General features: G+C 39.8%; 1 protein-coding gene across 2 annotated transcripts in view; it reads left to right on the top strand.

The window, feature by feature from the left end:
- Positions 1-528: 528 nt before the first annotated feature.
- Positions 529-25,546, top strand: part of tbx20 (T-box transcription factor 20) — a 66,922-nt gene continuing 41,904 nt past the window's right edge. For both annotated transcript variants that reach the window (XM_003222303.3, XM_062958192.1), the window contains exons 1-3: positions 529-821; positions 15,950-16,190; positions 20,261-20,425. In XM_003222303.3, the coding sequence (XP_003222351.2) occupies positions 689-821; positions 15,950-16,190; positions 20,261-20,425 (539 nt within the window). In that variant the 5' untranslated portion in view covers positions 529-688. The remainder of the gene's footprint in view (positions 822-15,949; positions 16,191-20,260; positions 20,426-25,546) is intronic.

The following is a 25,546-nucleotide window of genomic DNA, read 5'->3' on the forward strand; positions in this document are numbered from 1 at the left end:
TCCGCTGCGCTACTGGAGGCTCCTTTAATGCTAATCAAGGTGATTAATTGCAACATTCACACTTGCCTCCACCAGACAAGAGTTCTTTCTTCCACCCCGGACTAGTTTCCAAAAGACCTCAAAACCTCTGAGAATGCCTGCCATAGATGTCGGCGGACCGTCAGGAGAGAACACTTCTGGATACAGCCCGGGAAACACAGCAACCCAAAGGAAGGAAAACCTCGAGAAGCCATTGGTGGCTTGCGAAAGAACCCAGACAGGCTCGATCTCAGGCGGCATAAAGTTTCCTGGACTGCAAAAGCCAGGTCCAAAGGCCTATGTATCCAAACGAGGCGCATATTAAGCGGTGGATTTTCAACACAGGTATTTCTTGCTGTGTGCCTTCAACTCCTTTCCCTGGAGAGAAGTGAGAGTCGCGCGCCCTTGCCCTCACTCCCTCCCTCCCTCGAGGGATCCGGACAGAGTGACGTGGCAGCCGCCGATTGGCCAGACCCCGGGCCTCCCGCGGGTTAAGGCGGCGGCGCGCGGGGGGCCGGCCGCATTGCGAAGGAGCTCTGCACTCGCAGCGAAAAGATGGGCGCGGAGTGATCCCAGTTTCCTTCGGGACCGCGTCCGTCCCTTCGAGCCTCGCTTCCCTCGCCTTCCGGGCCATAAAGCACGGGATTGCCGCTGCTTTTCGGACGGAGGCATGGAGTACACGGCGGCCTCCCCGAAGCCGCAGCTCTCCTCGCGGGCCAACGCCTTCTCCATCGCGGCGCTGATGTCCCGCGGGGGCCCCAAGGAGAAGGAGCCCGCCCAGGACGACACCCTCAAGCCGCTGGGTGAGTGAGTGAGTGAGTGAGGAAAAAAGCAGGGCTTCCTTTAGGATGCTTTTTATCCTGTCAGAAGCGACTCTGATGTGAGAGAATTGGCCGTGTATTTTGAAGTGAACTCTGGCGGGATTCGAACCCGCAAACCTTCGGGGCCGCAACCTAACTTTTAGTTCAGCAATCTAACCGGCATAAGGGTTTAACCCACTGGGCCACCACGGCTGGGTTAGGCAATAGTGCTTGTTTCGGGGGCTTCTTTCTTCTTGAAAGCACACACTGGTGTGGCTGAGATCAGTCCAGGCAGTCCCCAAGTTGCCAACAAGATCAATTCTATAGGTCTATTCTTAAACCGAAGGAACCCTGGTGGTGAAGTGCGTTAAAGCACTGAGCTGGAGACCGAAATGGCCATCTGTCGGGGTGCTTTGAATGCGATTTCCTGCTTCTTAGCGGGGGGGGGGGGGGGGGGGTGTTGGACTGGATGGCCCATGAGGTCTCTTCCAACTCTACTATTCTATGATTCTATGATTCTATAGGTTCAAACCCCGGGAGCGGCTGCTGTTAGCTCCAGCTCCTGCCAACCTAGCAGTTCGAAAACATGCCAATGTGAGTAGATCAATAGGTACCGCTCCGGCGGGAAGGTAACGGCGCTCCATGCAGTCATGCCAGTGGCCACATGACCTTGGAGGTGTCTACGGACAACGCCGGCTCTTCGGCTTAGAAATGGAGATGAGCACCAACCCCCAGAGTCAGACATGACTGGACTTAACGTCAGGGGAAACCTTTACCTTTTATTCTTAAACCAAATTTTGTTTGCCAGTCGGAACAGGTACATGTTTAAAGTGTAACTCCATTAAATATACAGTAGAGTCTCACTTATCCAAGCTAAACGTTGGATAAGCGAATATCTTGGATATTAAGGAGGGATTAAGGAAAAGCCGATCAAACATCAAATTAGGTTATGATTTTACAAATTAAGCACCAAAACATCATGTTAGACAACAAATTTGACAGAAAAGGTAGTTCAATACACAGTAATGCTATGTAATAATTACTGTATTTACAAATTTAGCACCAAAATATCATGATGTATTGAAAACATTGACTACAAAAATGCGTTGGATAATCCAGAACGCTGGATAAGCGAGTGTTGGATAAGTGAGACTCTACTATACATGTTTAAAGTGTAACTCCATTAAATATATATCCATTTAGCTTTGGATTTGGTGTTTATTATGCTGTCTGTGCCAAGTTGAGAAAATTCCGCCTCTGTGATTATTGGATTTTGAAAAATCTGTCTTGTTGTGGAAGAAAAGATTGGTAAGAAAGCTTCAATCGGAACACCTTTTCCCGTGATAACTCTTTCAGGAGTGAATTTCCCTTCCAAAGAATAGATTTCTCCCACTTCCTGTTGCCTCACCCCCGTTTGTAACTATGAATTGTGTATAAATCGGGTGTTTCTGTCTGTACGGTATTTCCTTACAATCTACGGCTTCTCTAAAGCAGCGCCCAGGCTTTCCACTCTTCCCAGGTACATATGCCTACCTTAGGCCATAACACAACACCAAACCAAACAACAAGGCTTGATAGGACTTTATTACACTCCTATGTCCCTGCTATAAAGTTTGTAAGCATAACGCAGAGTGTAATCAAGTCCTATCAAGCCTTGTTGTTTGGTCTGGTGTTGTTCTATGGCCTAAGGCAGGCATGGGCAAACTGTGGCCCTCCAGGCGTTTTGGACTACAACTCCCACAATTCCTAACAGCCGGTAGGCTGTTAGGAATTGTGGGAGTTGTAGTCCAAAACGCCTGGAGGGCCATATTTTACCTATGCCTGGCCTAATCAATAAAATTTATTGCTATTATTACTATTATAGCAGGGCTTCTTCCAACTTTTTCCAACCCCGTTCCACCCTGAGAATTTTTTACATGACCCCAGGTATATAGGTAAATAAAATAGGTACACAAATCAAACATTTACTCATAGCCATTGAGCATTTGCAAGGCGGATTTTCCTTTTTGTTGTTTTCTGCAGAATCCATTGCAAACACTGTTTTTGTAAAGGGAAAGCTTTGACTGGGTTGCTGTGAGCTTTCCGGGCTAAATATAGCCATGTTCCTGAAGCATTCTCTCCTGACGTTTCACCTACATCTATGGTAAGCATTCTCAGAGGTTGTGAGGTATATTGGAAACTAGGCAAGTGGGGTTTATATATCTGTGGAAGGTTCAGGATGGGAGAAAGAAATCTTGTTTGTTTGAGGAAAGTGTGAATGTTGCAATTAATCACCTTGATTAGCATTGACTAGCCTTTCAGCTTCAGGGTCTGGCTGCTTACTGCCTAGGGGAATCTTTGGTTGGGATGTGTTAGCTGGCCCTGATTATTTCTGGAATTCCCGTTTTCTGAATTTTGTTCTTTATTTACTGAATGTCTGAAATTCCTCTTTTTTTCTCAGTGGTGTTCTTTATTTACTGTCCTGATTTTGGAGGTTTTTTTAAATACTGGTAGCCAGATTTTATTCATTTTTGTGGTTTCCTCCATGTTCATGCTGGACCACTCTAACAACTATCCTGTCAGAAAACACAGAGAAGCAATTGCAATCAACAAGCATCAGAAAGGAGGAAACTATGAAAATGAACAAAATCTGGCTACTAGTATTTTAAAATTCTAAAATCGAAACAGTAAATAAAGAACAACATTCAGAAAACGGGAATTCCAGACATGAAACAATCAGGGCCAGCTAACACCTCCAAATAAAGGATTCCTCTAGGCAGTAAGCAGCCAGACCTTGAAGCTGAAAAGCTATTCAATGCTAATCAAGATGGCCAATTGCAACATTCACACCTACCTCAGGCGGACAACAGTTCTTTCTCCCACCCTGAACAGCCCACAGACATGTAAGCTTTACTTGTCTAGTTTCCAACAGACCTCTCAACCTCTGAGGATGTCTGTCATAGATGTGGGCAAAACGTCAGGAGAGAATGCTTCTGGAACATCTCCATACAGCCGGAAAATGCACAGCAACTCAGTGATTCCGGCCATGAAAGCCTTCGACAACACAGAAAGCTTTTACTGTTGTCAAATATTTCCTGACGCCAACATTGAGTTAAAGGGACCCCATTTGGGATTGGGACCCACAGTTTAAGAGGCAGTGGTTTTATATTATTTTGCAGTATCTAAAACAGTTTTTAACTACTATTTAAAACTTTTGATCCCGAAGTTAGAATCCTTCGGGGGCAAAATCAAAACACAACCCAACAACAACAACAACAAAAAGTGTCTTGTATTTTTAGCCCTGTTCCTGAAGTTATTTGAAAATTGCATTGGAAATTGTCAGCTCTAGTTTCTTAAATATGCTTATCATAGTTTTCTATGGGCAAGCAGATGGTGACTGGTAGATAGCAAAGGTTCTGTATCTCAAAAATTGGAGCTCATAGGGGAGCTCTAACATTTGGGGCTCTAACATTTGGGGTGGCGACTTACTTCCAAGTAAACGCATTTAGGATGTGTCTGGACCTACACTGTTGCATAATGTAGACTCCTATCATGCAGTTTGAACCGCATTAAATTGCATTATATAAGTCCACGCTGACCTTAGAATGCAATTCTAACTGCATTGTATGGCAGCCTAGATCCAGCCTGTTGCTGAAAAGAAGTTCACAAAAGGGAGAAAGACAAAGTTTGCTGAAGTCCCATCTACACTGTATATAAAATCCAGATTATCTGATTTGAACTGGATTATGTGTATGATCCAGTGTATGATCCAGCCTCGGTGATCTCGACCAACACCGTCTTTGCTTTCTGCAGAGCTCAGTGATATTTTTTAAAAATTTCCTTTCAAAGATGTTAGTGAAATCTATAGCCAGTTTCTGTTTGGAAATCAATCTCATTGACACCCCCTCCCCAAATATATTTTCCGTTCCAGAAGTGTATTACTATTCCTGTGAGAAAAACTCCAATCTTAGATTCAATACCACTATTACATTTTGACTTGGAGACAAGTTCCACTGCTCTTCAAATAACACTATGTAACAAAATGTGGGTTTTTTTTTTCTGTTCCTGGTTTGAAAGTGTTATTTCCTGGGTTGCTGTGAGTTTATATATCTGTGCAAAGTCCAGGGTGGGAGAAAGAACTCTTGTCTGTTGGAAGCAAGTGTGAATGTTGCAACTGGCCACCTTGATTAGCATTGAAAAGCATCGGAGCGTCAAAGCTTGGATGCTTCCTTCCTGGGGGAATCCTTTGTTGGGAGGTGTTAGCTGGCCCTGATTGTTTCCCATCTGGAATTCGCTTGTTTTCAAAGTGTTGTTCTTTATTTACTCTCCTGATTTTAGAGTTTTAAAACACTGGTAGCCAGATTTTTATTCATTTTCATGGTTTTCTCATTTCTGTTGAAGTTGTCCAAATGTTAATCAAGGTGATTAATTGCGACATTCACACTTTCCTCAAACAAACAAGAGTTCTTTCTCCTACTGTGGACTTTCCACAGATATATAAATCTTCCTAACACCACCTAACACCTCCCAACAAAGGATTCCCCCAGGTAGAAAGCAGCTAGGATTCAAAAGCTGCATAGAATCATAGAATCGTAGAGTTGGAAGAGACCTCGCGGGCCATCCAGTCCAACCTCCTGCAAGAAGCAGGAAAATCTCATTCAAAGCACCCCCAACAGATGGCCATACAGCATTAGCTTTTCAATGATAATTAAGCTGGCCAGCTGCAACATTCACACTTGCCTCAGGTAGACAAAAGTTATTTCTCCCACCTGGACGTTGCACAGATATATAAACCTCACTTGCCTAGTTTCCAACAGACCTCATAACCTCAGAGGATGCCTGCCATAGATGCGGGATAAACGTCAGAAGAGAATGCTTCTGGAACATGGTCCTACAGCCCGGCAACCTCACAGCAACCCAAGTTCCACTATGTAACAAAATGCGAAACTTTTTCTGTTCCTGATTTGAAAGTGTTATTTTGTGACTGCCACAAACTCTGTTGAATCGGTTGAGATAGCTCTATGAAATATTCATTGAAAAACTAGAGCATTTGTGCTGCAGGATCTCCCGGGAAAACAAAAGTTTCTACAGTTTAGTGCACCTTTTCCATGTTTATTCAGAATTAAGTGAAATCCTTGCACGCAAATATTCATTTCGGAAAATAGAAGTAACGTACACAACGTAACACGATTTTCCTGGGTTAAAAATATCATTTCCTAATTGGTTGTATTGTAAAAACATGGAAAAGGTGCACTAAACTGCAAAAACGTTTGTTTTCCCGGGAGAAAACAAAAGTGCATAAATCGCATGTGTTGTTAAAAGCCTTTGTGGGGAAACACGTTTGTAGGATTTGATATCAAAATCAAGGAAATTGACAACTCTATATGAAAATTCTCTTTTTCTGTGACTTGGAACTTCAGGCTATTTCAGAGGCTTTTTTGACCCTTTCACACAGCCATATAACCCAGAATATCAAGGCAAATAATCCACAATATCTGAACTGGATTATTTGAATCTACACTGCCATATAACTCAGTTCAAAGCAGATAGTGTGGGATTTTATACAGCTACTTGGAAGGGGCCTGAGCCATATCAGAACGGGTTCCTTCGGTTTGCTTTATGACTGGTTTTTTTTTAAAAAAAAAGCAGCGACCATTTATTAGAAATTCCTCAACGCTTCTCTCTCCTTTCAAACCAGTAATAAAAACAGTGAGTAATGCCATTCTTTCTTTGCTCGGCGAATAAGAGATAGAGAGTTTTTGAAGCCTCAAAAACTTTACGATTCATTTGAACATGGATTTGACACAATATTTATATGAGCACACACAAAAGTCTGAGGCCAGGGGGTTGGAGGATCAAACGCTTTCCACCTTCCAAATGTCTTTTTTAAACTAAGTTTTTTGTTGTTGTTTTGCACCAACGCGTGCAAAAACAGCATTCACCCCGATTGTGGAGAGAGGGTTTGAAAAGCCCTCTCACTTTCTGTTCCCAGGGATGGGCTCCGAGGAAAGGCTTGACCTCTCTTCCCTTTCTTCCTCGGGTTGGAAATAAACAGAGTCGGAAAAGCAACGCGAGGTCGTTTCAGATCTGCTAAACCCACGGAGGGCTTAGCAGATCTGAATGGATTGAACCCGAGCTGGGAAGAAACCCATGCTTTTCGCTCCCGTTCCCGTTGAACTCAATGACATTTAGGTTTAGATCCTGCTGCAAATTGAACAGAAGGCAGAGAGAAGGAGGGACTGTCTATGGATGTCTCTTTTCTTTCTTACTTTCATTCTTTTCTCCCTCAAATTGATTTTTTCCCCGCGTCAGGAGCGATTTGAGAAGCTACAAGTTGCTTCTGGGTGACTCTTTCATTTTTCCTCCTCTTTCGCTTCTCTTTTTTACTTCTCTTTATCCTCTTTCTTCTCCTCCTCCTCTTCTTCCTCTTTCACTTCTCTTTTTTTACTTCTCTTCATCCTCTTTCTCCTCCTCCTCCTCCTCTTTTTCCTCTTTCACTTCTCTTTTTTTTTCTTCTCTTCATCCTCTTTCTCCTTCTCCTCTTCTTCCTGTTTCACTTCTCTTTTTTACTTCTCTTCATCCTCTTTCTCCTTCTCCCATTCTCCTCCTCCTCCTCTTCCACTTCTCTTTTTTACTTCTCTTCATCCTCTTTCTCCTTCTCCACTTCTCCTCCTCCTCTTCTTCCTGTTTCACTTCTCTTTTTTACTTCTCTTCATCCTCTTTCTCCTTCTCCCATTCTCCTCCTCCTCCTCTTCCACTTCTCTTTTTTACTTCTCTTCATCCTCTTTCTCCTTCTCCACTTCTCCTCCTCCTCTTCTTCCTGTTTCACTTCTCTTTTTTACTTCTCTTCATCCTCTTTCTCCTTCTCCCATTCTCCTCCTCCTCCTCTTCTTCCTCTTTCACTTCTCTTTTTTACTTCTCTTCATCCTCTTTCTCCTTCTCCACTCTTCCTCCTCCTCCTCCTCCTCCTCCTCCTCCCTCGAATGGATGTCTCTTTCTTTCATTTTTCCGCTTCCTTTTCCTCTTCTCCGCCTCCTCTTCTTCCTCTTCTCCTTCCTCTTCCTCTTCTTTTTCCTTCTCTCCTGCCTTCTCTTCTTCTTTATCCTCCTCTTTTTCTTCTACTTCTCCTTTGATTCGCATCTTCTTCCTCCTCCTTCTCCCCGTCTCCTCCGCCTCCTCCCTCAATGGATGGCTCTTTCTTTTATTTTTCCTCTTCCTTTTCCTCCTTCTTCTCCTCTTCTTCCTCTTCTCCTTCCTCTTCTTTCTCCTTCTCCCCTTCTCCTCCGCCTCCTCTTCTTCTTTCTCCTCCTCCTCCTCTTCCACATCTTCTCCTCTTCTTTTTCTTCTCGTCGCCTTCCTCTTTCACTTCTCCTCCTCCTCTTTTTCTAATCTTCTTATTCCTCCTTCTCCCCGTCCGCTTCCTCCCTCGAATGGATGTCTCTTTCTTTCATTTTTCCTCTTCCTTTTCTCCGCCTCCTGTTCTTCCTCTTCTCCTTCCTCTTCCTCTTCTTTCTCCTTCTCCCCTGCCTTCTCTTCTTCTTTATCCTCCTCCTCTTCTTTTTCTTCTTCTACTTCTCCTCTTTTTCTTCGCATCTTCTTCTTTCTCCTCCTCCCGTCTCCTCTCCTCCTCCTCTTCTTCGCCTGTCTCTTCTTTCTCCTTCTCCACTTCTCCTCCTCTTCTTCCTCTTCTTTTTCTTCCTCTCCTCCTCCTCCTTTTCTTCCTTTTCTCCTCTTCTCTTCTGCTTTTTTCCCCCACCACTCCTCCTCACGCATTTTCTCTCTTTGTAGACTGAGGCCCCCTTCTACACCCGCCGGTATAAAATCCAGGTTATTTGCTTTGAACCGGATTATATGGCAGTGTGGACTCATATAATCCAGTTTAAAGAAAATGATATAGATTATCCACTGTGATAATCTGAATTATATGGCGATCCTGCCTCAAACTAAAAACAATACAGTGTACAATGGGTTGCTGTGAGTTTTCCAGGCTGCCTGTTCCAGAAGCATTCTCTCCTGATGTTTCGACCACATCTATGGCAGGCATCCTCAGAAGTTGTGAGGTATATTGGAAACTAGGCAAGCAGGGTTTATATATCTGTGGAAACTCCATGGTGGGAGAAAGAACTCTTGTCTGTTGGAGGCGAGTGTGAATGTTGCAATTAGTCGCCTTGATTAGCATGGAAAAGCCTTGTAGCTTCAAGGCCTGGCCTGGGGGGAATCCTTTGTTGGGAGGTGTTAGTTGGCCCTGATTGTAGCTTTTCAATTGCTAATCAAGGTGATTTCATTGCAACACTCACACTTGCGTCTAACAGACAGGAGTTCTTTCTCCCACCCTGAACATTCTACAGATATATAAACCCCACTTGCCTAGTTTCCAACAGGCCAAACGTCAGGAAAGAATGCTTCTGGAACATGGCCATACAAATCAGTGATTCCCACCCTGAAAGCCTTCGACAACACATCAATACCGTGAAGAATTTTAAACCCCTTTCTCCTTCTCCTCCTCCTCCTCCTCCTCCTCTCCCTTCTCAACTTCCGTATTTTAACATATATATATTTAAAATAAGTCAATATATTCACAATGCATTTGTAATACAATAGACATCTAATATCCATAAGAAAATGTCAACTAATGTATAATGTATCCATAAGATAATGTCCTCCTCTATTTCTTCTTTCTCCTCCTCCTCCAACCATTAAAAACCTATTTAAATACAGAAAACACTATTCAGCATTCCTACTTAGGTCTTTAAAACTTTCTTCTCTGACAGCCTGCCTGAATAGAAAGTTGTATTATTACTTTTGTTATCATCATTACCCTCTGGCGCTTTTTAGAAAGGTTTTTTTCAACAAAATCGGGACCTATAGCTCTGAACTGATAGGAAGGTACTTTTTTCTCTCTAAAAGTAAAATCCTTATTGTTAGATGCATAGATTTCGATAGAAGTAAAACCCTCAATCCGCCCAAAGCTCTTCCTGGAACTGAAGGTGACATTCATTCCAATGGGAGAATGTTGACTGTTCAATTAAATTCAATTGAGGTGCCATCCAAAGACATTCTGCCCCAGGCAACCATGTTGTAAAGTACAGTAGAGTCTCGCTTATCCATTGGATAATAAGGAGGGATTAAGGAAACGCTTATTAAACATCAAATTACATTATGATTTTATAAATTAAGCATCAAAACATCATGTTTTACAACAAATTTGCAGAAAAAGCGGTTCAATATATGGTCACATTATGTAGTCATTACTGTATTTACGAATTTAGCACCAAAACATCACAGTTTATTGAAAACATTGACTACAAAAACATTGACTACTAAAAGGCAGACTGCGTTGGATAATACAGAATGTTGGATAAGCGAAGGTTGGATAAGAGAGACTCTACTGCAATACGGATAGAAGGATTTGCTGATGTAGAAAACGCGAATGAAGGAGATGCATTTGATGTCCTTCTGTTATAATCCCCGTTTGCTATCCTTTTCTATGGAAATGATATTTTCAGTTGCTGTAGAGCAGGAGTGTCAAATGCATTAGCATTGGGCATCACAGCAGCCTCATGGGCCCTTGAATCCATGGAGGTCCAACAATATAAGGATAATCTGTGGATGTTGTTGTTTATTTGTTCAGTGCTTCCGACTCTTCATGACCTCATGGACCAGCCCACCCCCAACTTCTTCAAGGTCAAACCAATCACTTCAAGGATACCATCTATCCATCTTGCCCTCGGTCCCTCTTCTTTTCTCCTTCAATTTTCCCCAGCATCATTCCCTTCTCCAAGCTTTCCTGTCTTCTCATGATGTGCCCAAAGTACTTCATCTTTGCCTCTAATATCCTTACCTCAAGTGAGCAGTCGGACATTATTTCCTGGACTATGGACTGGTTGGATCTTCTTGCGATCCAAGGCACTCTCAGGATTTTCCTCCAGCACCAGAGTTCAAAAGCGTCCATCTCCCTTTGTTCAGCCTTCCTTATGGTCCAGCTCTCACATCCATAGGTTACTATGGATACAATCTGTGGATACAGAGATCCAATTATATAGGGGTGGGTCAAAAAGTTTTGCCTCCTGTGTCATAAGAACATATAACAGCAGAACTTGCTACAGCACATAGCCTGAACTATCCTCTAGTCTACACAAAACTACCATTCAACATAATCACCATTAATTTGTACACATTTGCACCATCTTCAAGGTAGACATCAAAACTGTTCCTGGTTTGAAAGTGTCATTCCTGTTTAATTGTGCAGTCCTTACTTTGAAAGTAGTTGTTATACTCTAGAAATTTCATTTTTGTGGCTGCCACAAACTATGTTGAATTGGTTGAGACTCTATGAGATATTCACTGAAAATCTATCAGAAAAACTGCTACAGGATGTTCCACAAAACCAAAATTTATTGCAGTTTAATCAAGTTTCCCCATGATTTTATGATAGAACTAATTAGGAAAGGACATTTATAACCAAGGAACAAAAATCATGTTACATAGTGTTGTTGTTGTTGTTGTTGTTGTTGTTGTAAACAACTTTATTTATATCTCACCTTTCTCACTGTGGGGCCTCAAGGCAGCTAACAAGGACACAATCTAATAATAATGTAAAACAAAACAAATAAAAATTAAAAAGTATTGGGGTGTGGATATACATTTAAAATACAATAAAATTACATTTAAAACTCACCATCCCTCCAAAATTATTTTCCCTCTAAAATCTTCCAGCCAGTAGGTTGGTTATGGCGGAATCTGCATGGGAGGAACTTTGTAGGTTCTGGGACTGAATTGTGCATTTCAGTGGTGAGAATACACAGAACCAGGGCAATTTACTGGCCCACGCACCCACTAAAAATAAATAATTTTTTGGTCTTATTTTATTTTTATGTTGAAATGCACCAATAAAAATATTTTAAAAAAATAATAAAGATCCCACTGAAATCTCCTAAGGCAAAACCTGTTTCTAGACAAGGGCACCAAAGTAAAAAGTAAATCTCTTTTTAAAAAACCCTAACAATCTTCAGTGGAAATACTCCATTTGGACCAGGAAGAATAGAAGCCATCAGTTTTAACTGGATTTTATAGTTGGCTTTTCTTCCTCTGGAGACCAGGTTTTAGGCATTATGTTTTTGTGTTGTCGAAGGCTTTCATGGCCGGGATCACAGGGTTGTTGTATGTCTTTCGGGCTGTGTGGCCATGTTCCAGAAGTATTATCTCCTGACGCCATAGATGTGGGCGAAATGTCAGGAGAGAATACTTCTGGAACATGGCCACACAGCCCGAAAGACATACAACAACCCATTATGTTTTTGTCTGGACCCCGGTCCGCCATAGAAACCCATTGGATGACCTTGATCATGTTGCACTTTCTCAGCTTCAGAGGAAGGTGAAGGCAACCCCCCACATTTTCCCAGGAAAAGCTCACAATATGGCTGGCTTTAGTGTCACCATAACTGAAAAATGACTTGAAGTACACAACAACAGCAAGCCTCCCTATTTCTTCAATTGTAAGACACCATTGACTGTAAGACATACTCTGAGTACAACCACCACCACCACCAATAATACATAAGTTACACTTGCCATTCTAAGACATACTCTATCTCTAGAGATGTTTAGGAGAAAAAGTGAGTCTTAGAATGGAAGAAATACAGGGAAGTTCTGAATTGTAATATTTATATCTTGACCTTCTCCAAGTGCTTAAAACAGTGTTAGGTCGTTTCTGACCATTGAGAAAAAGATGTAATTCAGTACATTCTTAAACAGCTCTCTTCAGCAGCGTCTATCTGGAAGTAAAGTCAGTCCCATGAAACATAACAGGAATTACTCCCTTGTACATACTCTTCAGTTGTTAGGCACATGTTCTAAGACACACCCTTATTTCAGTACCACCATTCGCAAAATACGTAAGATACACTTGAGATTCTGAGATGCACCCCATTTTTAGAGGCCTTTATACATATATACAGTATAGGGAAAAAGTGAGTTTTCGAATTGAAGAAATACAGAGTGTGTGTGTGTGTGTATATATATGTATGTGTGTGTGTGTGTGTGTGTGTGTGTGTGTGTGTGTGTATATATATATATATATATATATATATATATATATATATAATGATAGCCTCAATTTCACCTTGAAATCCAAGGGATGGCAAAAAATGTTGCACCTTTTTTCCATACACTATGTTATTCTCCTATGCTAGATACATTTAAATGTCCCACAATATTCCCCCTGTAATTCTTAATTTTCAATGCCCTGTCCTGTCAAGAAATACAGAGTGTGTGTGTGTGTGTGTGTGTGTGTGTATATATGTATGTGTGTGTGTGTGTGTGTGTGTGTGTGTGTGTATATATATATATATATATATATATATATATATATATATATATATAATGATAGCCTCAATTTCACCTTGAAATCCAAGGGATGGCAAAAAATGTTGCACCTTTTTTCCATACACTATGTTATTCTCCTATGCTAGATACATTTAAATGTCCCACAATATTCCCCCTGTAATTCTTAATTTTCAATGCCCTGTCCTGTCAAAGTTCTTGCCAAATCAAACATATTTGAAGCTGACAATACTCTGCAATGTTGGACCTCAGTGAAATGTTAAAACCTTTTCTTGGACTGTAACATAAAACTCATCTGATTTTCCCTGACATTTAAAAATCAATAAATATAAATACTTAGAAAGCTGCCATCGCTAGCACTGAACTCCGGCAAACTAGTTTTCTATCTACATTATTTTAATGAACAGGATTCCTTTGTATATCCTGAAGTGATATAGCAATCATTTATCACAGTAAGAATGTGGCCAAAATTATAGTATATCTTTGTAATACATTGTAGGCTTGACATTTCTATAAATTACTAGCTGTGCTCAGCTACGTGTTGCTGTGGCTTATGGGAATCCTTTGTTGGCCAGGTGGAATGGCAGTGAATAGCTATTAGAAGAATGAGCAAACCAAAAGCCTATCTGCTCTTAAACTTGTGGGATCTGGATTTCAAAAAAGAGGTGGCTGTGCTCTGTTTTCTCTTTGATAGGTGTGTGTGCGCGCATGTGCAAGTATGTATGTGCCTTCAGGCTGTTTGCCAACTGTTGGATAGGACAGAACAAAACAAAGGAAAAAAATACCTAAACATCTTTAGAGATGATTAGGGGCAAGAGTGAGTCCTAGAATGGAAGACATTCAGTATATGGGGAAATACTGAATTGTAATATTCGTATCTAGTTCTTCTTCGAGCCCTTCTCCTGGACATAATATTTGTCCTTCTCCATCTCCTGGACATGATATTTGGGAAGAAAGATTTCCATCTGCAATTCTTTGTTTTTATTTTGATTGTTTTCAATTTCCTGATATGGAAGGGATTGTGTAGCTTGGAAGCAGATGTCTGCTTGCTAGATTTGCTTGTTTCTGCTTTACTTTCATACTTCATTTAGGGCTAGAAGCATGGCTTTCCTGAATCTCGAAGACCATCTTTTGACAGCCTTCATTTCCAAAGGGTGAATGCTCATTCAGTTAAAGTGAAAAAGAGAGAGAGAAAGTACCCAATAATCCAAGGCCCCTTAGGTTGCTATAGATTAGGATCAGCCCCATGTCACACATGGCTGATCTGAAACAACATAAGGCAATGCTACTTTAACATGGCCTTTCCACTTGTTATTGAAAGGGGGGGGGATTCTGGTTCAGAATTTGGGCTCCCCCCTTAGGGCCAGTAGGGACAGTTGGGTCAGTTCCCAAATAGAACTGGTTGTAACTGTCCCCATTGCCATTTTGCATTCCTTGGGCTCTGACCCAGGATGACAGTCCCCTTCCCCCATGCCTGCTGTGCAGCAATAATAATAATAATAATAATAATAATAATAATAATAATAATAATAATAACAACTTTATTTTTATATCCCGCCACCATCTCCCCTCGGGGACTTGAGGCAGCTCACATGGGGCGAAGCCTGACAACACAATTGAAATAAAATGAACAAAAAATACATAGTACACTATGGTGGTCTCCAGCTGTGACAGGGTACTTACTTCTATCCAATAATGATGATGATGATGATGATGACGACGACGACGATGATCATTTATTTATATCCTGCTTTTCTTCCTAAACAGAATCCAAAGCAGCTCACAACATTATATAAAAGACAATACAAAACAATATACATATAACCTATAAGCAGTCCTGGGAAGGAAAAGGGGAGAGAAGAGAGGATTTGCTCCTCTCCCCACTCCTTCAGCATCCCATTGCTCTGGCTGATGTCACAGCAAGCAGTGGGGAATTGGTAGGTGCTATGTTGTGGCTGGAGATGGGCACAACACAGGCGCAAGGGGAGGATTTAGGGTGGCCACCCAGCGGCGCCGAACTATGTTTCTGCAGTGGCTGGGGGAGTCCATGTGTAGATACGTTTTAGGCCTGATCCAGTGTTTAGCACCCAGATCAGGCCTGATTTAACTGTCTGTAGATATATCCCAAGTCTCCTCGGAATGTCTTAAGCCCATCTACACGGATCATTTAATGTAGCTTCATGCCAACTCCAAAACACAGCAGCTAGGCCATCCAAGTTGAAAAAGTGCACTGCATGGCTTTAAGCCCAGTAATCTGACACAAGCAAAGTCACAGGAAAATCCAAAATGAAGCCTCTAGTGTGCTCTAGTATACACATGCCACACAGCAAAATTAGCTTTACAGAATGCAAGTCCACTGATCCACACATGTAGATTCCTGAGGAGGGAGTTGGAAAAAAAATCCCTACATCCTCTGTGGCTCTTGTGGAGATACTAGAATAGGTTTGAGGTTGGCCTCTGCAGGGTGTGTAATCACCATCCAGACCTCAAACTGATTCCAGGGTTGATAATCTAATCATCCGCACAGCAAAACTGTTCAAGACCAGTTTCAAACTAACCTAAGTGGTCAGTGCTGATGTGCCCCCAATCTTCAGTGATAAAGAAGTTGTCAATATCATGTCCGTCAATTTCACTTCTGGGGGAGACAGAACTTTTTTTTGTGATTGTCAGTTTCACTTCTGGCTCTGTGATGAAATCCTCCTTTATTGCCTTTTGGGTGATCTTGCTTTTCTCTCTCTGATGCAATAACTCGTTTCTTTATGGGATTATTTTTTCAATATTATCCTTTTCTCTCTCTGTCTTCCTTTCAGAGCAATTTGTGGAGAAGTCATCTTGTACTCAAGCGCTGAATGAACTGCCTGGTTTGGACGTACATGGAGATTTCGGCAATAATAGTAACCCCTCTTCCCTGTGCACAGAACCCCTCATCCCCACCACTCCTGTCATCCCCAGTGAAGAGATGGCCAAGATCTCCTGCAGTTTGGAGACTAAGGAGCTTTGGGACAAATTCCATGAACTGGGGACTGAGATGATCATCACAAAGTCAGGAAGGTAAGTTATTTAAACTCAACTGGATGCAAAGTCTTTAACAAATATCCATCCCTACCCACCCATTGTTTTGGACTACAACTCCCAGAACCCCCTTCCCCCCCTAGGTAACATTGCCAGTGACCATGGTAGGGAGGTGCCATCTAAAAGGTATTGTGTTCAAGGGGTGTGAGGGTGTGTGTGTATGAAAGCACGATATATCATTATTAACAGTGCAAACCTATAAATCCTGTTAAAAAAAGTCATCCATCGGGCTTATTCTCAGGTGACTGTTTATGCCATGGAAACTTTAAAGTGCTTTCTAAAGGAAAACCAGAGAAAGAGAGAGTGAAAACATAAATTCATAGCAAGAATTAAAAATTCTGAAAAAGGAAGATTTTACCTTGAACAAGACTTTTTCCAATCAAGATTCAAACATCTGAGTTGTGTTTGTCTGCTGTCAATGTCTTATCACCCCATTATACCAGGATACAAGATAAAACACAACTGAATGTGTGAACTGTCATCATTAAAATTACTGTGTTTTAGGTGTTATGTTTTGTCTTTTTACATATGTATGACAATGGGGAAGTTGCCTGCAAGATCTTTATAAACTATCTTGGAAAGTTTCATACCACTTGCTGATTATGGGTTGTCCGCGACAAAAGCACAGAGTCTTAGATACTAATTCTGGAAGGGGCTTGCAAAGTTTTCTGGCAGATATTCTTGTGATCATACTGGAGTCACAAGGTGTGCTGGATGATGGCATTGCCCTTTGAGAATGGCATGCACCATATCTTACTGTAAGCAGAGAGCTATGTGAAAGTTTAGAAGCCGAGGAATGAAAAGAGAGGCTGAAAAAAATAGATACAACTTTTCAGTCATTATTTTAATTATAAATACTTTGAAGTAAATTTTGTAACGTAGAATTTTCAGATCAGAGCATTCTGTGCTATTTACTGTATATACTCGAGTATAAGCCTAGTTTTTCAGCCCTTTTTTAGGACTAAAAAAGCCCCCATCGGCTTATACTCGGGTGAAGATCCCGGTTGGCTTATATTTGGGTCAGCTTATACTCGAGAATATAGGGTACATTTATTATTTTTCTCTATTATTATTGGTATTATTACATTTATTATTTTTCTCTATTATTGTTGCTACTATTACATTTATTTTACTCTATTTTTATTATTATTAATAATAATACATTTATTGTTTCACTCTGATCTTATTATTATTATTATTACATTTATTATTCTACTCTGTTTATTATTACATGCATTATTTTCCTGTATTTATTATTATTATTACATTTATTATTTTACTCTATTATTATTAAAAGGATACATAAGCACATTTACATTGAAGAAGATGAGAATAATGATTTGATCAGAGTTGGACTGTCTTATCTTAAATAAGAGCTTGATGTAAATATTCAAAAACATTTAACCTACTGATGCCTCAATTAATGCAATTTTTGGTATCTAGTTTTATTTCTGAAATTTCCCACCCTCGGCTTATACTTGAGTCAATGATTTCCCAGTTTTTTGTGGTAAAATTAGATGCCTCTGCTTATATTTGGATCGGCTTATGTTTGAGTATATATGGTAACTCATAGAAAAGCTGGGTTTGCCAAACTCAGTAGCAATCCTCAGCAAGAACATCTTCCTGGTAAAAGAGATTTATCATGTTCACACTCAGTATTTTAGATATATACTTAAAACATCATAGGTATATACATGTTTTTAAAAATGTAATGGATGAACTCAAAATATTATTGCAGTAAATATCAACTTGTGTTGCTTAACATATATTTGAGACCCAGATTGCGCTCCTCAAAAGTCCAATTATGCCACAGGAAGGTTGAATTTCTGCAGCACATAAGGACTAATATTTTATCAGTTGGAAGATGCTTGGGTTGTAGGGAATATACTACGCCCCTCTTAAAGCAGCTCCATTGGCTGCCAATAGGCTGCTGGGCCCAATTCAAAGTGCAGGTTATTACCTACAAAGCCCTATACAGCTCGGGTCCTGCCTATGTACATGACCACGTCTCTCTCTACGAACCTGTCCGGACTTTAAGATCAGCCGGGGAGCCCCTCCTCTCGATACCACCTCCTTCACAAGCAAGGTTGGTGAGGATGAGGGAGAGGGCCTTCCAAGGAAGTAAGAAAGTGCTCATCTTGTTAACTTTTAGGAAAGAGCTAAAAACTTGGCTGTCTAAGCAAGCCTTTGAGAATGGCTAGACTGTATTAGAAACCATCAGACAGGATTTCGGATGACCACGAGACTGTTAATAATAACCCTTGATAATTTGATAGCAGGAATGGCTGGTTGAATGGTAATATATACTTAGATTGTTTTTTATATGATAATTGCTTTTAAATTATTATTTATTAATACTTATGGTATTTTACATTGCATTAAATGATAATTGGTTGTTATTGTTGTCTATCATGTATTGCTCATATTTTTGTATTATTACTTGTAAGCCACTCCGAGTCCTCTCGGGGATAGGGGTAGGGTATAAATACGTTGTTGTTGTTGTTGTTATTGAATGGTTAATTATTATTGAGGAGAGATACAAATCCTTTCTAGCACTGCCCTATTTTGTGACATTTTGATTTAATTTTTTAAATTTGATTTTTATTTATTCATAATAAATAAAATATACATATTACACACAATGAACATTAGTAGAAAACATACAATAAATCAAACAATTAATCATATGCTTCTGGAACATGTCCATACAGCCCGGAAAACTCACAGCAATTCAATTATTCCATCCATGAAAGCCTTAGACAAAAAAAATTATCATATATTTTATACACTCTATGTGCACCCACCACGCATGGGACATATATTCATCCTTAATGATAACAATTCTTATGTTGACCTCTTCTCCAAAATGCTAGTGTATGTTGATTTTGTTTTATTCCTTTTCTTTGACAAATATATAATCCAAGAATGTACCCTATATCACCTCAAAATTATTTCTTTTCGTTGATCCTTTTTACATTTTATTTTACGAGTCAGTTTATCATTTTTACGACATTCCACACCTCTTTGTACCAATCATCAATTTTGTAACCATAATTTTCTTTCCATTTTTTGCTATAACTAATCTTAAAACAGTCACAAAATTTACTATTCATTCTTTTTTTCTTTTGCCATTTTAATCTTGTATCTACAAAATTTAATAGAAATGCTATTTTTGGATATTTGATAGATTAATCGATAACAAATAGTTTTTCCCAAATTCCTTTTATCTTGTCACATTCTCACCATAGATGTATATGTCCCAGTTTCTATTATACTAGCTCCAAATAATTCTCTTTAATTCTCACCAACATATTTTTCATAATCCTTTGTTTTCAAATGTTTAACCATTCGTCCTCTGTAATATTGATTTCTAACTCCCTTTCCCATTTGCTTTTTGTTCCAAATTGTATTGTACCGTATTTTCCCACCTGGTATTTATTTATTGTGTCAGAAGCGAATTGAGAAAACAGTTATAATATATTTTTAAAAACCAGGGGATGGTTGGAACTGTAATCAATAACATCTGGACATGGCCAGCTTTAACTGTTTTGCTCAGATAGTAGGCTGATCATCAGTACTATGGTGGCTCCTCTGCTGTCAGAGTGGAGACCCAGGTACACTTAAAACTTGCCATGTGCCACAATAGCTGCCAGAACTTTTAATCCTGGGTCGCTTTTGGTGGTGATTCTGGGAGTTATACGTAGCTCACCTACATCTGAGTACTCAAGTTTAGAAATCTATGGTATGTAACATTTTCCTTAGGCTGCCTGAGAACCATATGGCAATTAGAGCCTCGGATAGAACTCCACCCTCCCTATATATACACTTAAAATGTTTAAAATATTGAGTGGTTTCAGTCTATGTGTACAGTAGGGAGATACGACTTGTTTTAAATATCCCGAAACAGAGAAATGCAGGCATGTTTGGAATTTCCCTGTCTTTCTCTGGTGGCTGCACTAAATGTCTGTTTCTGATCATGTTCAAAGGGGTTATTTTCTCTGGTCTCTTATTTATATATTTATCATCTCATTCGCTTCTGTGTCTTTCAGAAGAATGTTTCCAACCATCAGGGTTTCCTTTTCGGGCGTGGATCCAGAAGCAAAGTTCATTGTGCTTATGGATATCGTTCCAGTAGACAACAAGCGATATAGATATGCCTACCACAGATCTTCATGGCTGGTCGCTGGCAAAGCCGATCCTCCTCTGCCTGCAAGGTCAGTACTTTTGCAAGCAGTATCCCATACATGTTCATTGCATACACTCTCCAAATATCTATCTTCAGTATTCCATAGCAAAAACTGTTAGGAAAACAGCCAGAGGTTTTGCATAGAACTTGGAAGCGACTAGTTGCAGGTAATTAGTAATTAGTTACTCGCAATTAACCCCTCCTCTGCAAATTAAGACATACATATATTATAAATAATAATACAGTAAAGTCTCACTTATCCAACATAATCAGGCCATCAGAACATTGGATAAGTGAAAATGTTGGATAATAAGAAGGCATTAAGGAGAAGCCTATTATAAGTCAAATTACATTATGATTTTACAAATTAAGCACCAAAACATCATGTTTTATAACAAATCGACAAAAAAGCAGTTCATTACACGGTAACATTATGTAGTAATTACTGTATTTACGAATTTAGCACCAAAACATCACAATGTATTGAAAATATTGACTACAAAAACATTGATTACAAAAATTTGACTACAAATAAAGATAGAATTGCATAAAATGAACTTGCAGTAACAACAGTGTCTAAAGTTACATCATAAAAAGTTCAGTCCTGTGAATTTTTAAAAAAATCTGTGATCCTTGCCTGCCTAGAGAAACAGCTGTGGATCTGGGTGGGAGGCAGATTGCATTGGATAATACAGAACGTTGGATGAGAGGAGGTTGGATAAGCGAAACTCTGCTGTAACAACAACAACAACAACAACAACAACAATTTTATTTATATCCTGCCACCATCTCCTAAGAGGGACTCTGGGCAGCTTACAAAATAGCACAACAAAAGTGCAACACAAAACACATGGTGGAATACAACAAAATTTGCAACAAATCAATAAACTAATAAAATAAAATAACAACTAACAAAATTAACAAAAACAAGACAATTAAAATGACAATAAATCATAAAATACGACAATAGAGTGTAGTTTTTAGTTGAGTATTATGGTCTGATTAAAACTTACTAAAGAATTTTTTTGCTTTATAATTGTGACTTTTATGTTTCATTACATGGTAGAGGAATATCACATGGTTGAAGTGCTGGCTTTTACTGTTCCTTATGCTTCTGTCTTGTTGTGGGTCTGGGGTGACAATTTGATGGTTGGGAGATGCGTGCATTTTGTACCACACTCCAATAGCTTCCAATACTCATATACAGTATGTTTTTAATCAGTTTTGCTTTCCAAAAAAATGAGCAAATACTGTACCTTTAACAAGGCAATTATAATGATGACTAACTAAGGATATTGGAATGATAAATGTAGATTTCTACTTTGTAATATTAATGCTCCAAGCTCTAATTCTCTGTGTAGCAGTGGTCATGGTACAGCCAAATATAAGCAAATGTTAATGGGAAAATTATACACATCCTTCAAGTTCCTGGTCATGAAGCAACCAAAGTGTTTGTTAGCTAGATCAGACACAGGGAAGCTTTCCACTTTTGATGTTTTGGACTTCAACTCCCAAAAGCCCAGCCAGCATGGGTGCGGTTTTATGGGAAATTTAGTTGAAAACATCTGAAGGGTCTAGTGTTCCTCATCTCTGTGCTTCACATGTTTTTTTGTGCTAAATCAAGGATGTAGAATGTGTTGGACCCTAAGATGTTGATGGATGGCATTTTCCATCATCCCGCGGTACTACACTGGCTAGGAGCCTCTGATGGCCTAGGGGATTAAAGCCTTGTGACTTGAAGGTTGGGTTGCTGACCTGAAGGCTGCCAGGTTCGAATCCCACCCGAGGAGAGCGCGGATGAGCTCCCTCTATCAGCTCCAGCTCCATGCGGGGACATGAGAGAAGCCTCCCACAGGGATGGTAAAAATATCAAAAACATCCGGGCGTCCCCTGGGCAACGTCCTTGCAGACGGCCAATTCTCTCACTCCAGAACCAACTCCGGTTGCTCCTGACATGAAAAAAAACAAAAACCTACACTGGCTCAGGTCAATTACAGTTGTGGGCTAACAACATCTGGGGGCCACACATCTTCCACCAAGCATTTAAACAGTGACATTCCAAATGTATACGTTTTTACTTTAGCTGCAGTACTTTCCATTCTCTCACTTCAGAGAAATCCAGGCATGTTGAGCCAAGTGCAAGGCAAAAAAAGATTAGATTACAACTTGATGCCAGTCATGAAGCAACATACTTTTTTCAACTGACAGCTAACCCATGAGTTAAGTTTACCCACTGTAGTGGATTAATGGTTGACTTGCAATGCAAGATGGTTTTCAGCTTGGAGGCACAGGCCTTTCAGCTTCATTGCTATTGCAACATCTGCATAATACACAGTTGTGGGAGACAACTTAGTATTTGCTAGATTTGTTATTTCCTGTTAGCTGAGTTTGGAATTGCATTCATCAAAGCCAGCTCTCTCTTACCCCCCCCCCCCCCACAACCCTACTCTGGAAAAAATGCTTTTTTTCCCTCAAAAGCAAACAAGTTTCAGATCTCTCCCCTTTCCTAGGGTACATTTACACTGAACACTTATCCCAAAGGAAGGGCAAATCAGCTCTGTGGCAACTAAATGAGAGCTGATTTGGGCTAATGAGGTCCAAGACCACACTATTGCTATAATAATAATGATAATGATAATAATAATAATAATAATAATCATCATCATCATCATCTTCAAAGACTCTGGCAGAAACCAGTGCAGGCGGTCCTGATGGTGATGGGCACACTGGGTGCCGTGCCAAAAGATCTCAGCCGGCATTTGGAAACAATAGACATTGACAAAATTACGATCTGCCAACTGCAAAAGGCCACCCTGCTGGGATCTGCACGCATCATCCGAAAATACATCACACAGTCCTAGATACTTGGGAAGTGTTCGACTTGTGATTTTGTGATATGAAATCCAGCATATCTATCTTGTTTGCTGTGTCATAATAAAATAATAAGCATAATATGCTTTATTTGTATCCCACCGCCTCTCCCTGGAGGAACTTGAGGAGACTTACAACAACAAACGAATACAATAAATAATATAACACAGACAATAATCACATATCAGTTAATATAACAAAATAACACAATAGTATAAACATTAGTAAAATGAGTTTAAAAACTTTTTGCCCTCTTAATGTGTTCTTGGATTGCATTGACCAAAATCTAAACCAATCTGAGGCCAATCCAGTATTCGCCACTCTGGATCGACTCTGGATAAGTGGTCAGTGTAGAGTCATCCCAAGTGATGAGGCAAGAAACAATTTGTGGTCCAAATGTTTTTTTTCCTAGATCCTAAAATTTAGGAACTAACTTCTGAAAACCATGGCAATACATTGTTCCCTCACTACTTCGCAGTTCACTTTTCGCGGATTTGCTGTTTTGCGGTTTTTCAACAAACTTCCTTCCTCATATTTCCCTTATAAAACATTTTAAATGTTGGGGATGTTTTGGAAGCTATTAGGAAAGCTGTGTTGTCAAATAGTGCAGCAGCACTACATTTGGAGATATCCATGGGATAGTTCATCTCTTTGTGAACTGTTGTTTGCTCTCTAATAAGGTGATCACCTGGAAGTTCTGTCATGCAACTCTATTTTCAGTGCAGAAAATGTGAGCAACCTCTTTTCTGTTACCTCATTGTGCTCTGGTGGTAAAATAAAGCACTGTGCTCTGGAATTAAGAAGCTCATAATCATGTCAACTGGGATGCTTTGAATTAATTGTGTCTGCTTGAAGATTTATCATTTTATGGTAAACCACCTGATTGTTATGGATAAGATTTTGAAATGATAGATACTTCAATAAAGAAAAAAGGGAAGGTCTGTGTTTGTGTGTGAGAGAGAGGAAAATAGATATAATATACAGTGGAGTAGGCATATAAATTAATATAAATGGACAGTATATCTAATCGATTTACCCATGGAGTTGTCATCTGATGAATTCTTATCAGAGTAAGATGTACTTCCTTTTGAACATTCCAGAATAGATTGTGAATATTTGTCTTCCCATTTATCTGTAATCTTTTACTAATGGCACACTGTCTTTCCTGTTGATTATCAGTTACGTTCCAGCTCAGATTTCATCATATTTAGGGGAAAGGAAATTCTATGTAATTTAGGCTAGACATGACTTTGGCCCCATCTACACTGCTATATGGTACAGTTTGAAATGGTATTACATGATCAGTACAGACTCATGAACTCATATAGTGCAGTTCAATGCAGATTCAGATGGGACAGGTTTGCCTAGAAGGCAAAGAAGGCTATTTTCTGTAAGCATTTTTGAAAAGAGCTCTGCATTCTGTTATAATTTATTGGCGTTTTGAAAAATTATTTTGTTTGTTTTCTGTGCTTGTTTAGCTTTTAGTTTTTCTGTTAGAGTTGCATTTTATTTTTTTGCTATTTGTATCAGTTCCTCATGTGTCAGCAATCTTGTACTTTGCTTATAAAGAGAATGAAATAGTTAACATGCACCATGTGTAAGTGGGGTGCAATGCAAATTTTAAAACATTTATTTCCCAGATTTAGATAGGGTCTTGGTCAACATGGCTAAAGTATTCGTAGTAGTTCACATTTTGTAATTATGCCTTATACTCTAAGAGACTTGAAAAGAATGACTTCTTCTACACAGACAAATAATAAATATGGTCAAAAAATAAAATAGTAATACACATTAAAAACATGAAAATTAAAACATATAAACAATTAAAACCAGTTTTAAAAAAACACATAATCTGAAATCATAGTTAGAAGCCGTTCCAATCAAATTGGACATATTCCATCTTCACTTATTGCACTGCATTGCTGTTCAGAAGCTTGGTTCCACAGCCATGTGTTTAGTTTCTTTCTGAAGGTCAGGAGAGAGGGAGCTGACCTGATTTCGCTGGGAAGGGAGTTTCACAGGTGAGGGGCCACCACTGAGAAGGCCCTGTCCCTCATCCCCACCAACCACTCCTGCGAAGGAGGTGGGACCGAGCGCAGGGCTCCCCAGATGATCTTAACCTCTGAGGTGGTTCATAGAGGGAGATACATTCAGACAAATAAGCTGGGCCGGAACTGTTAAGGGCTTTATAGGCTAAATCCAGCACTTTTAATTGTGCTTGGTAGCACACTGGCAGCCAGTGGAGCTGACATAAAGGGGAGTTGTATGCTCCCTGGAT

This window comes from Anolis carolinensis, chromosome 6, assembly GCF_035594765.1.
Source record: "Anolis carolinensis isolate JA03-04 chromosome 6, rAnoCar3.1.pri, whole genome shotgun sequence".
NCBI classification, from domain to species: domain Eukaryota; kingdom Metazoa; phylum Chordata; class Lepidosauria; order Squamata; family Dactyloidae; genus Anolis; species Anolis carolinensis.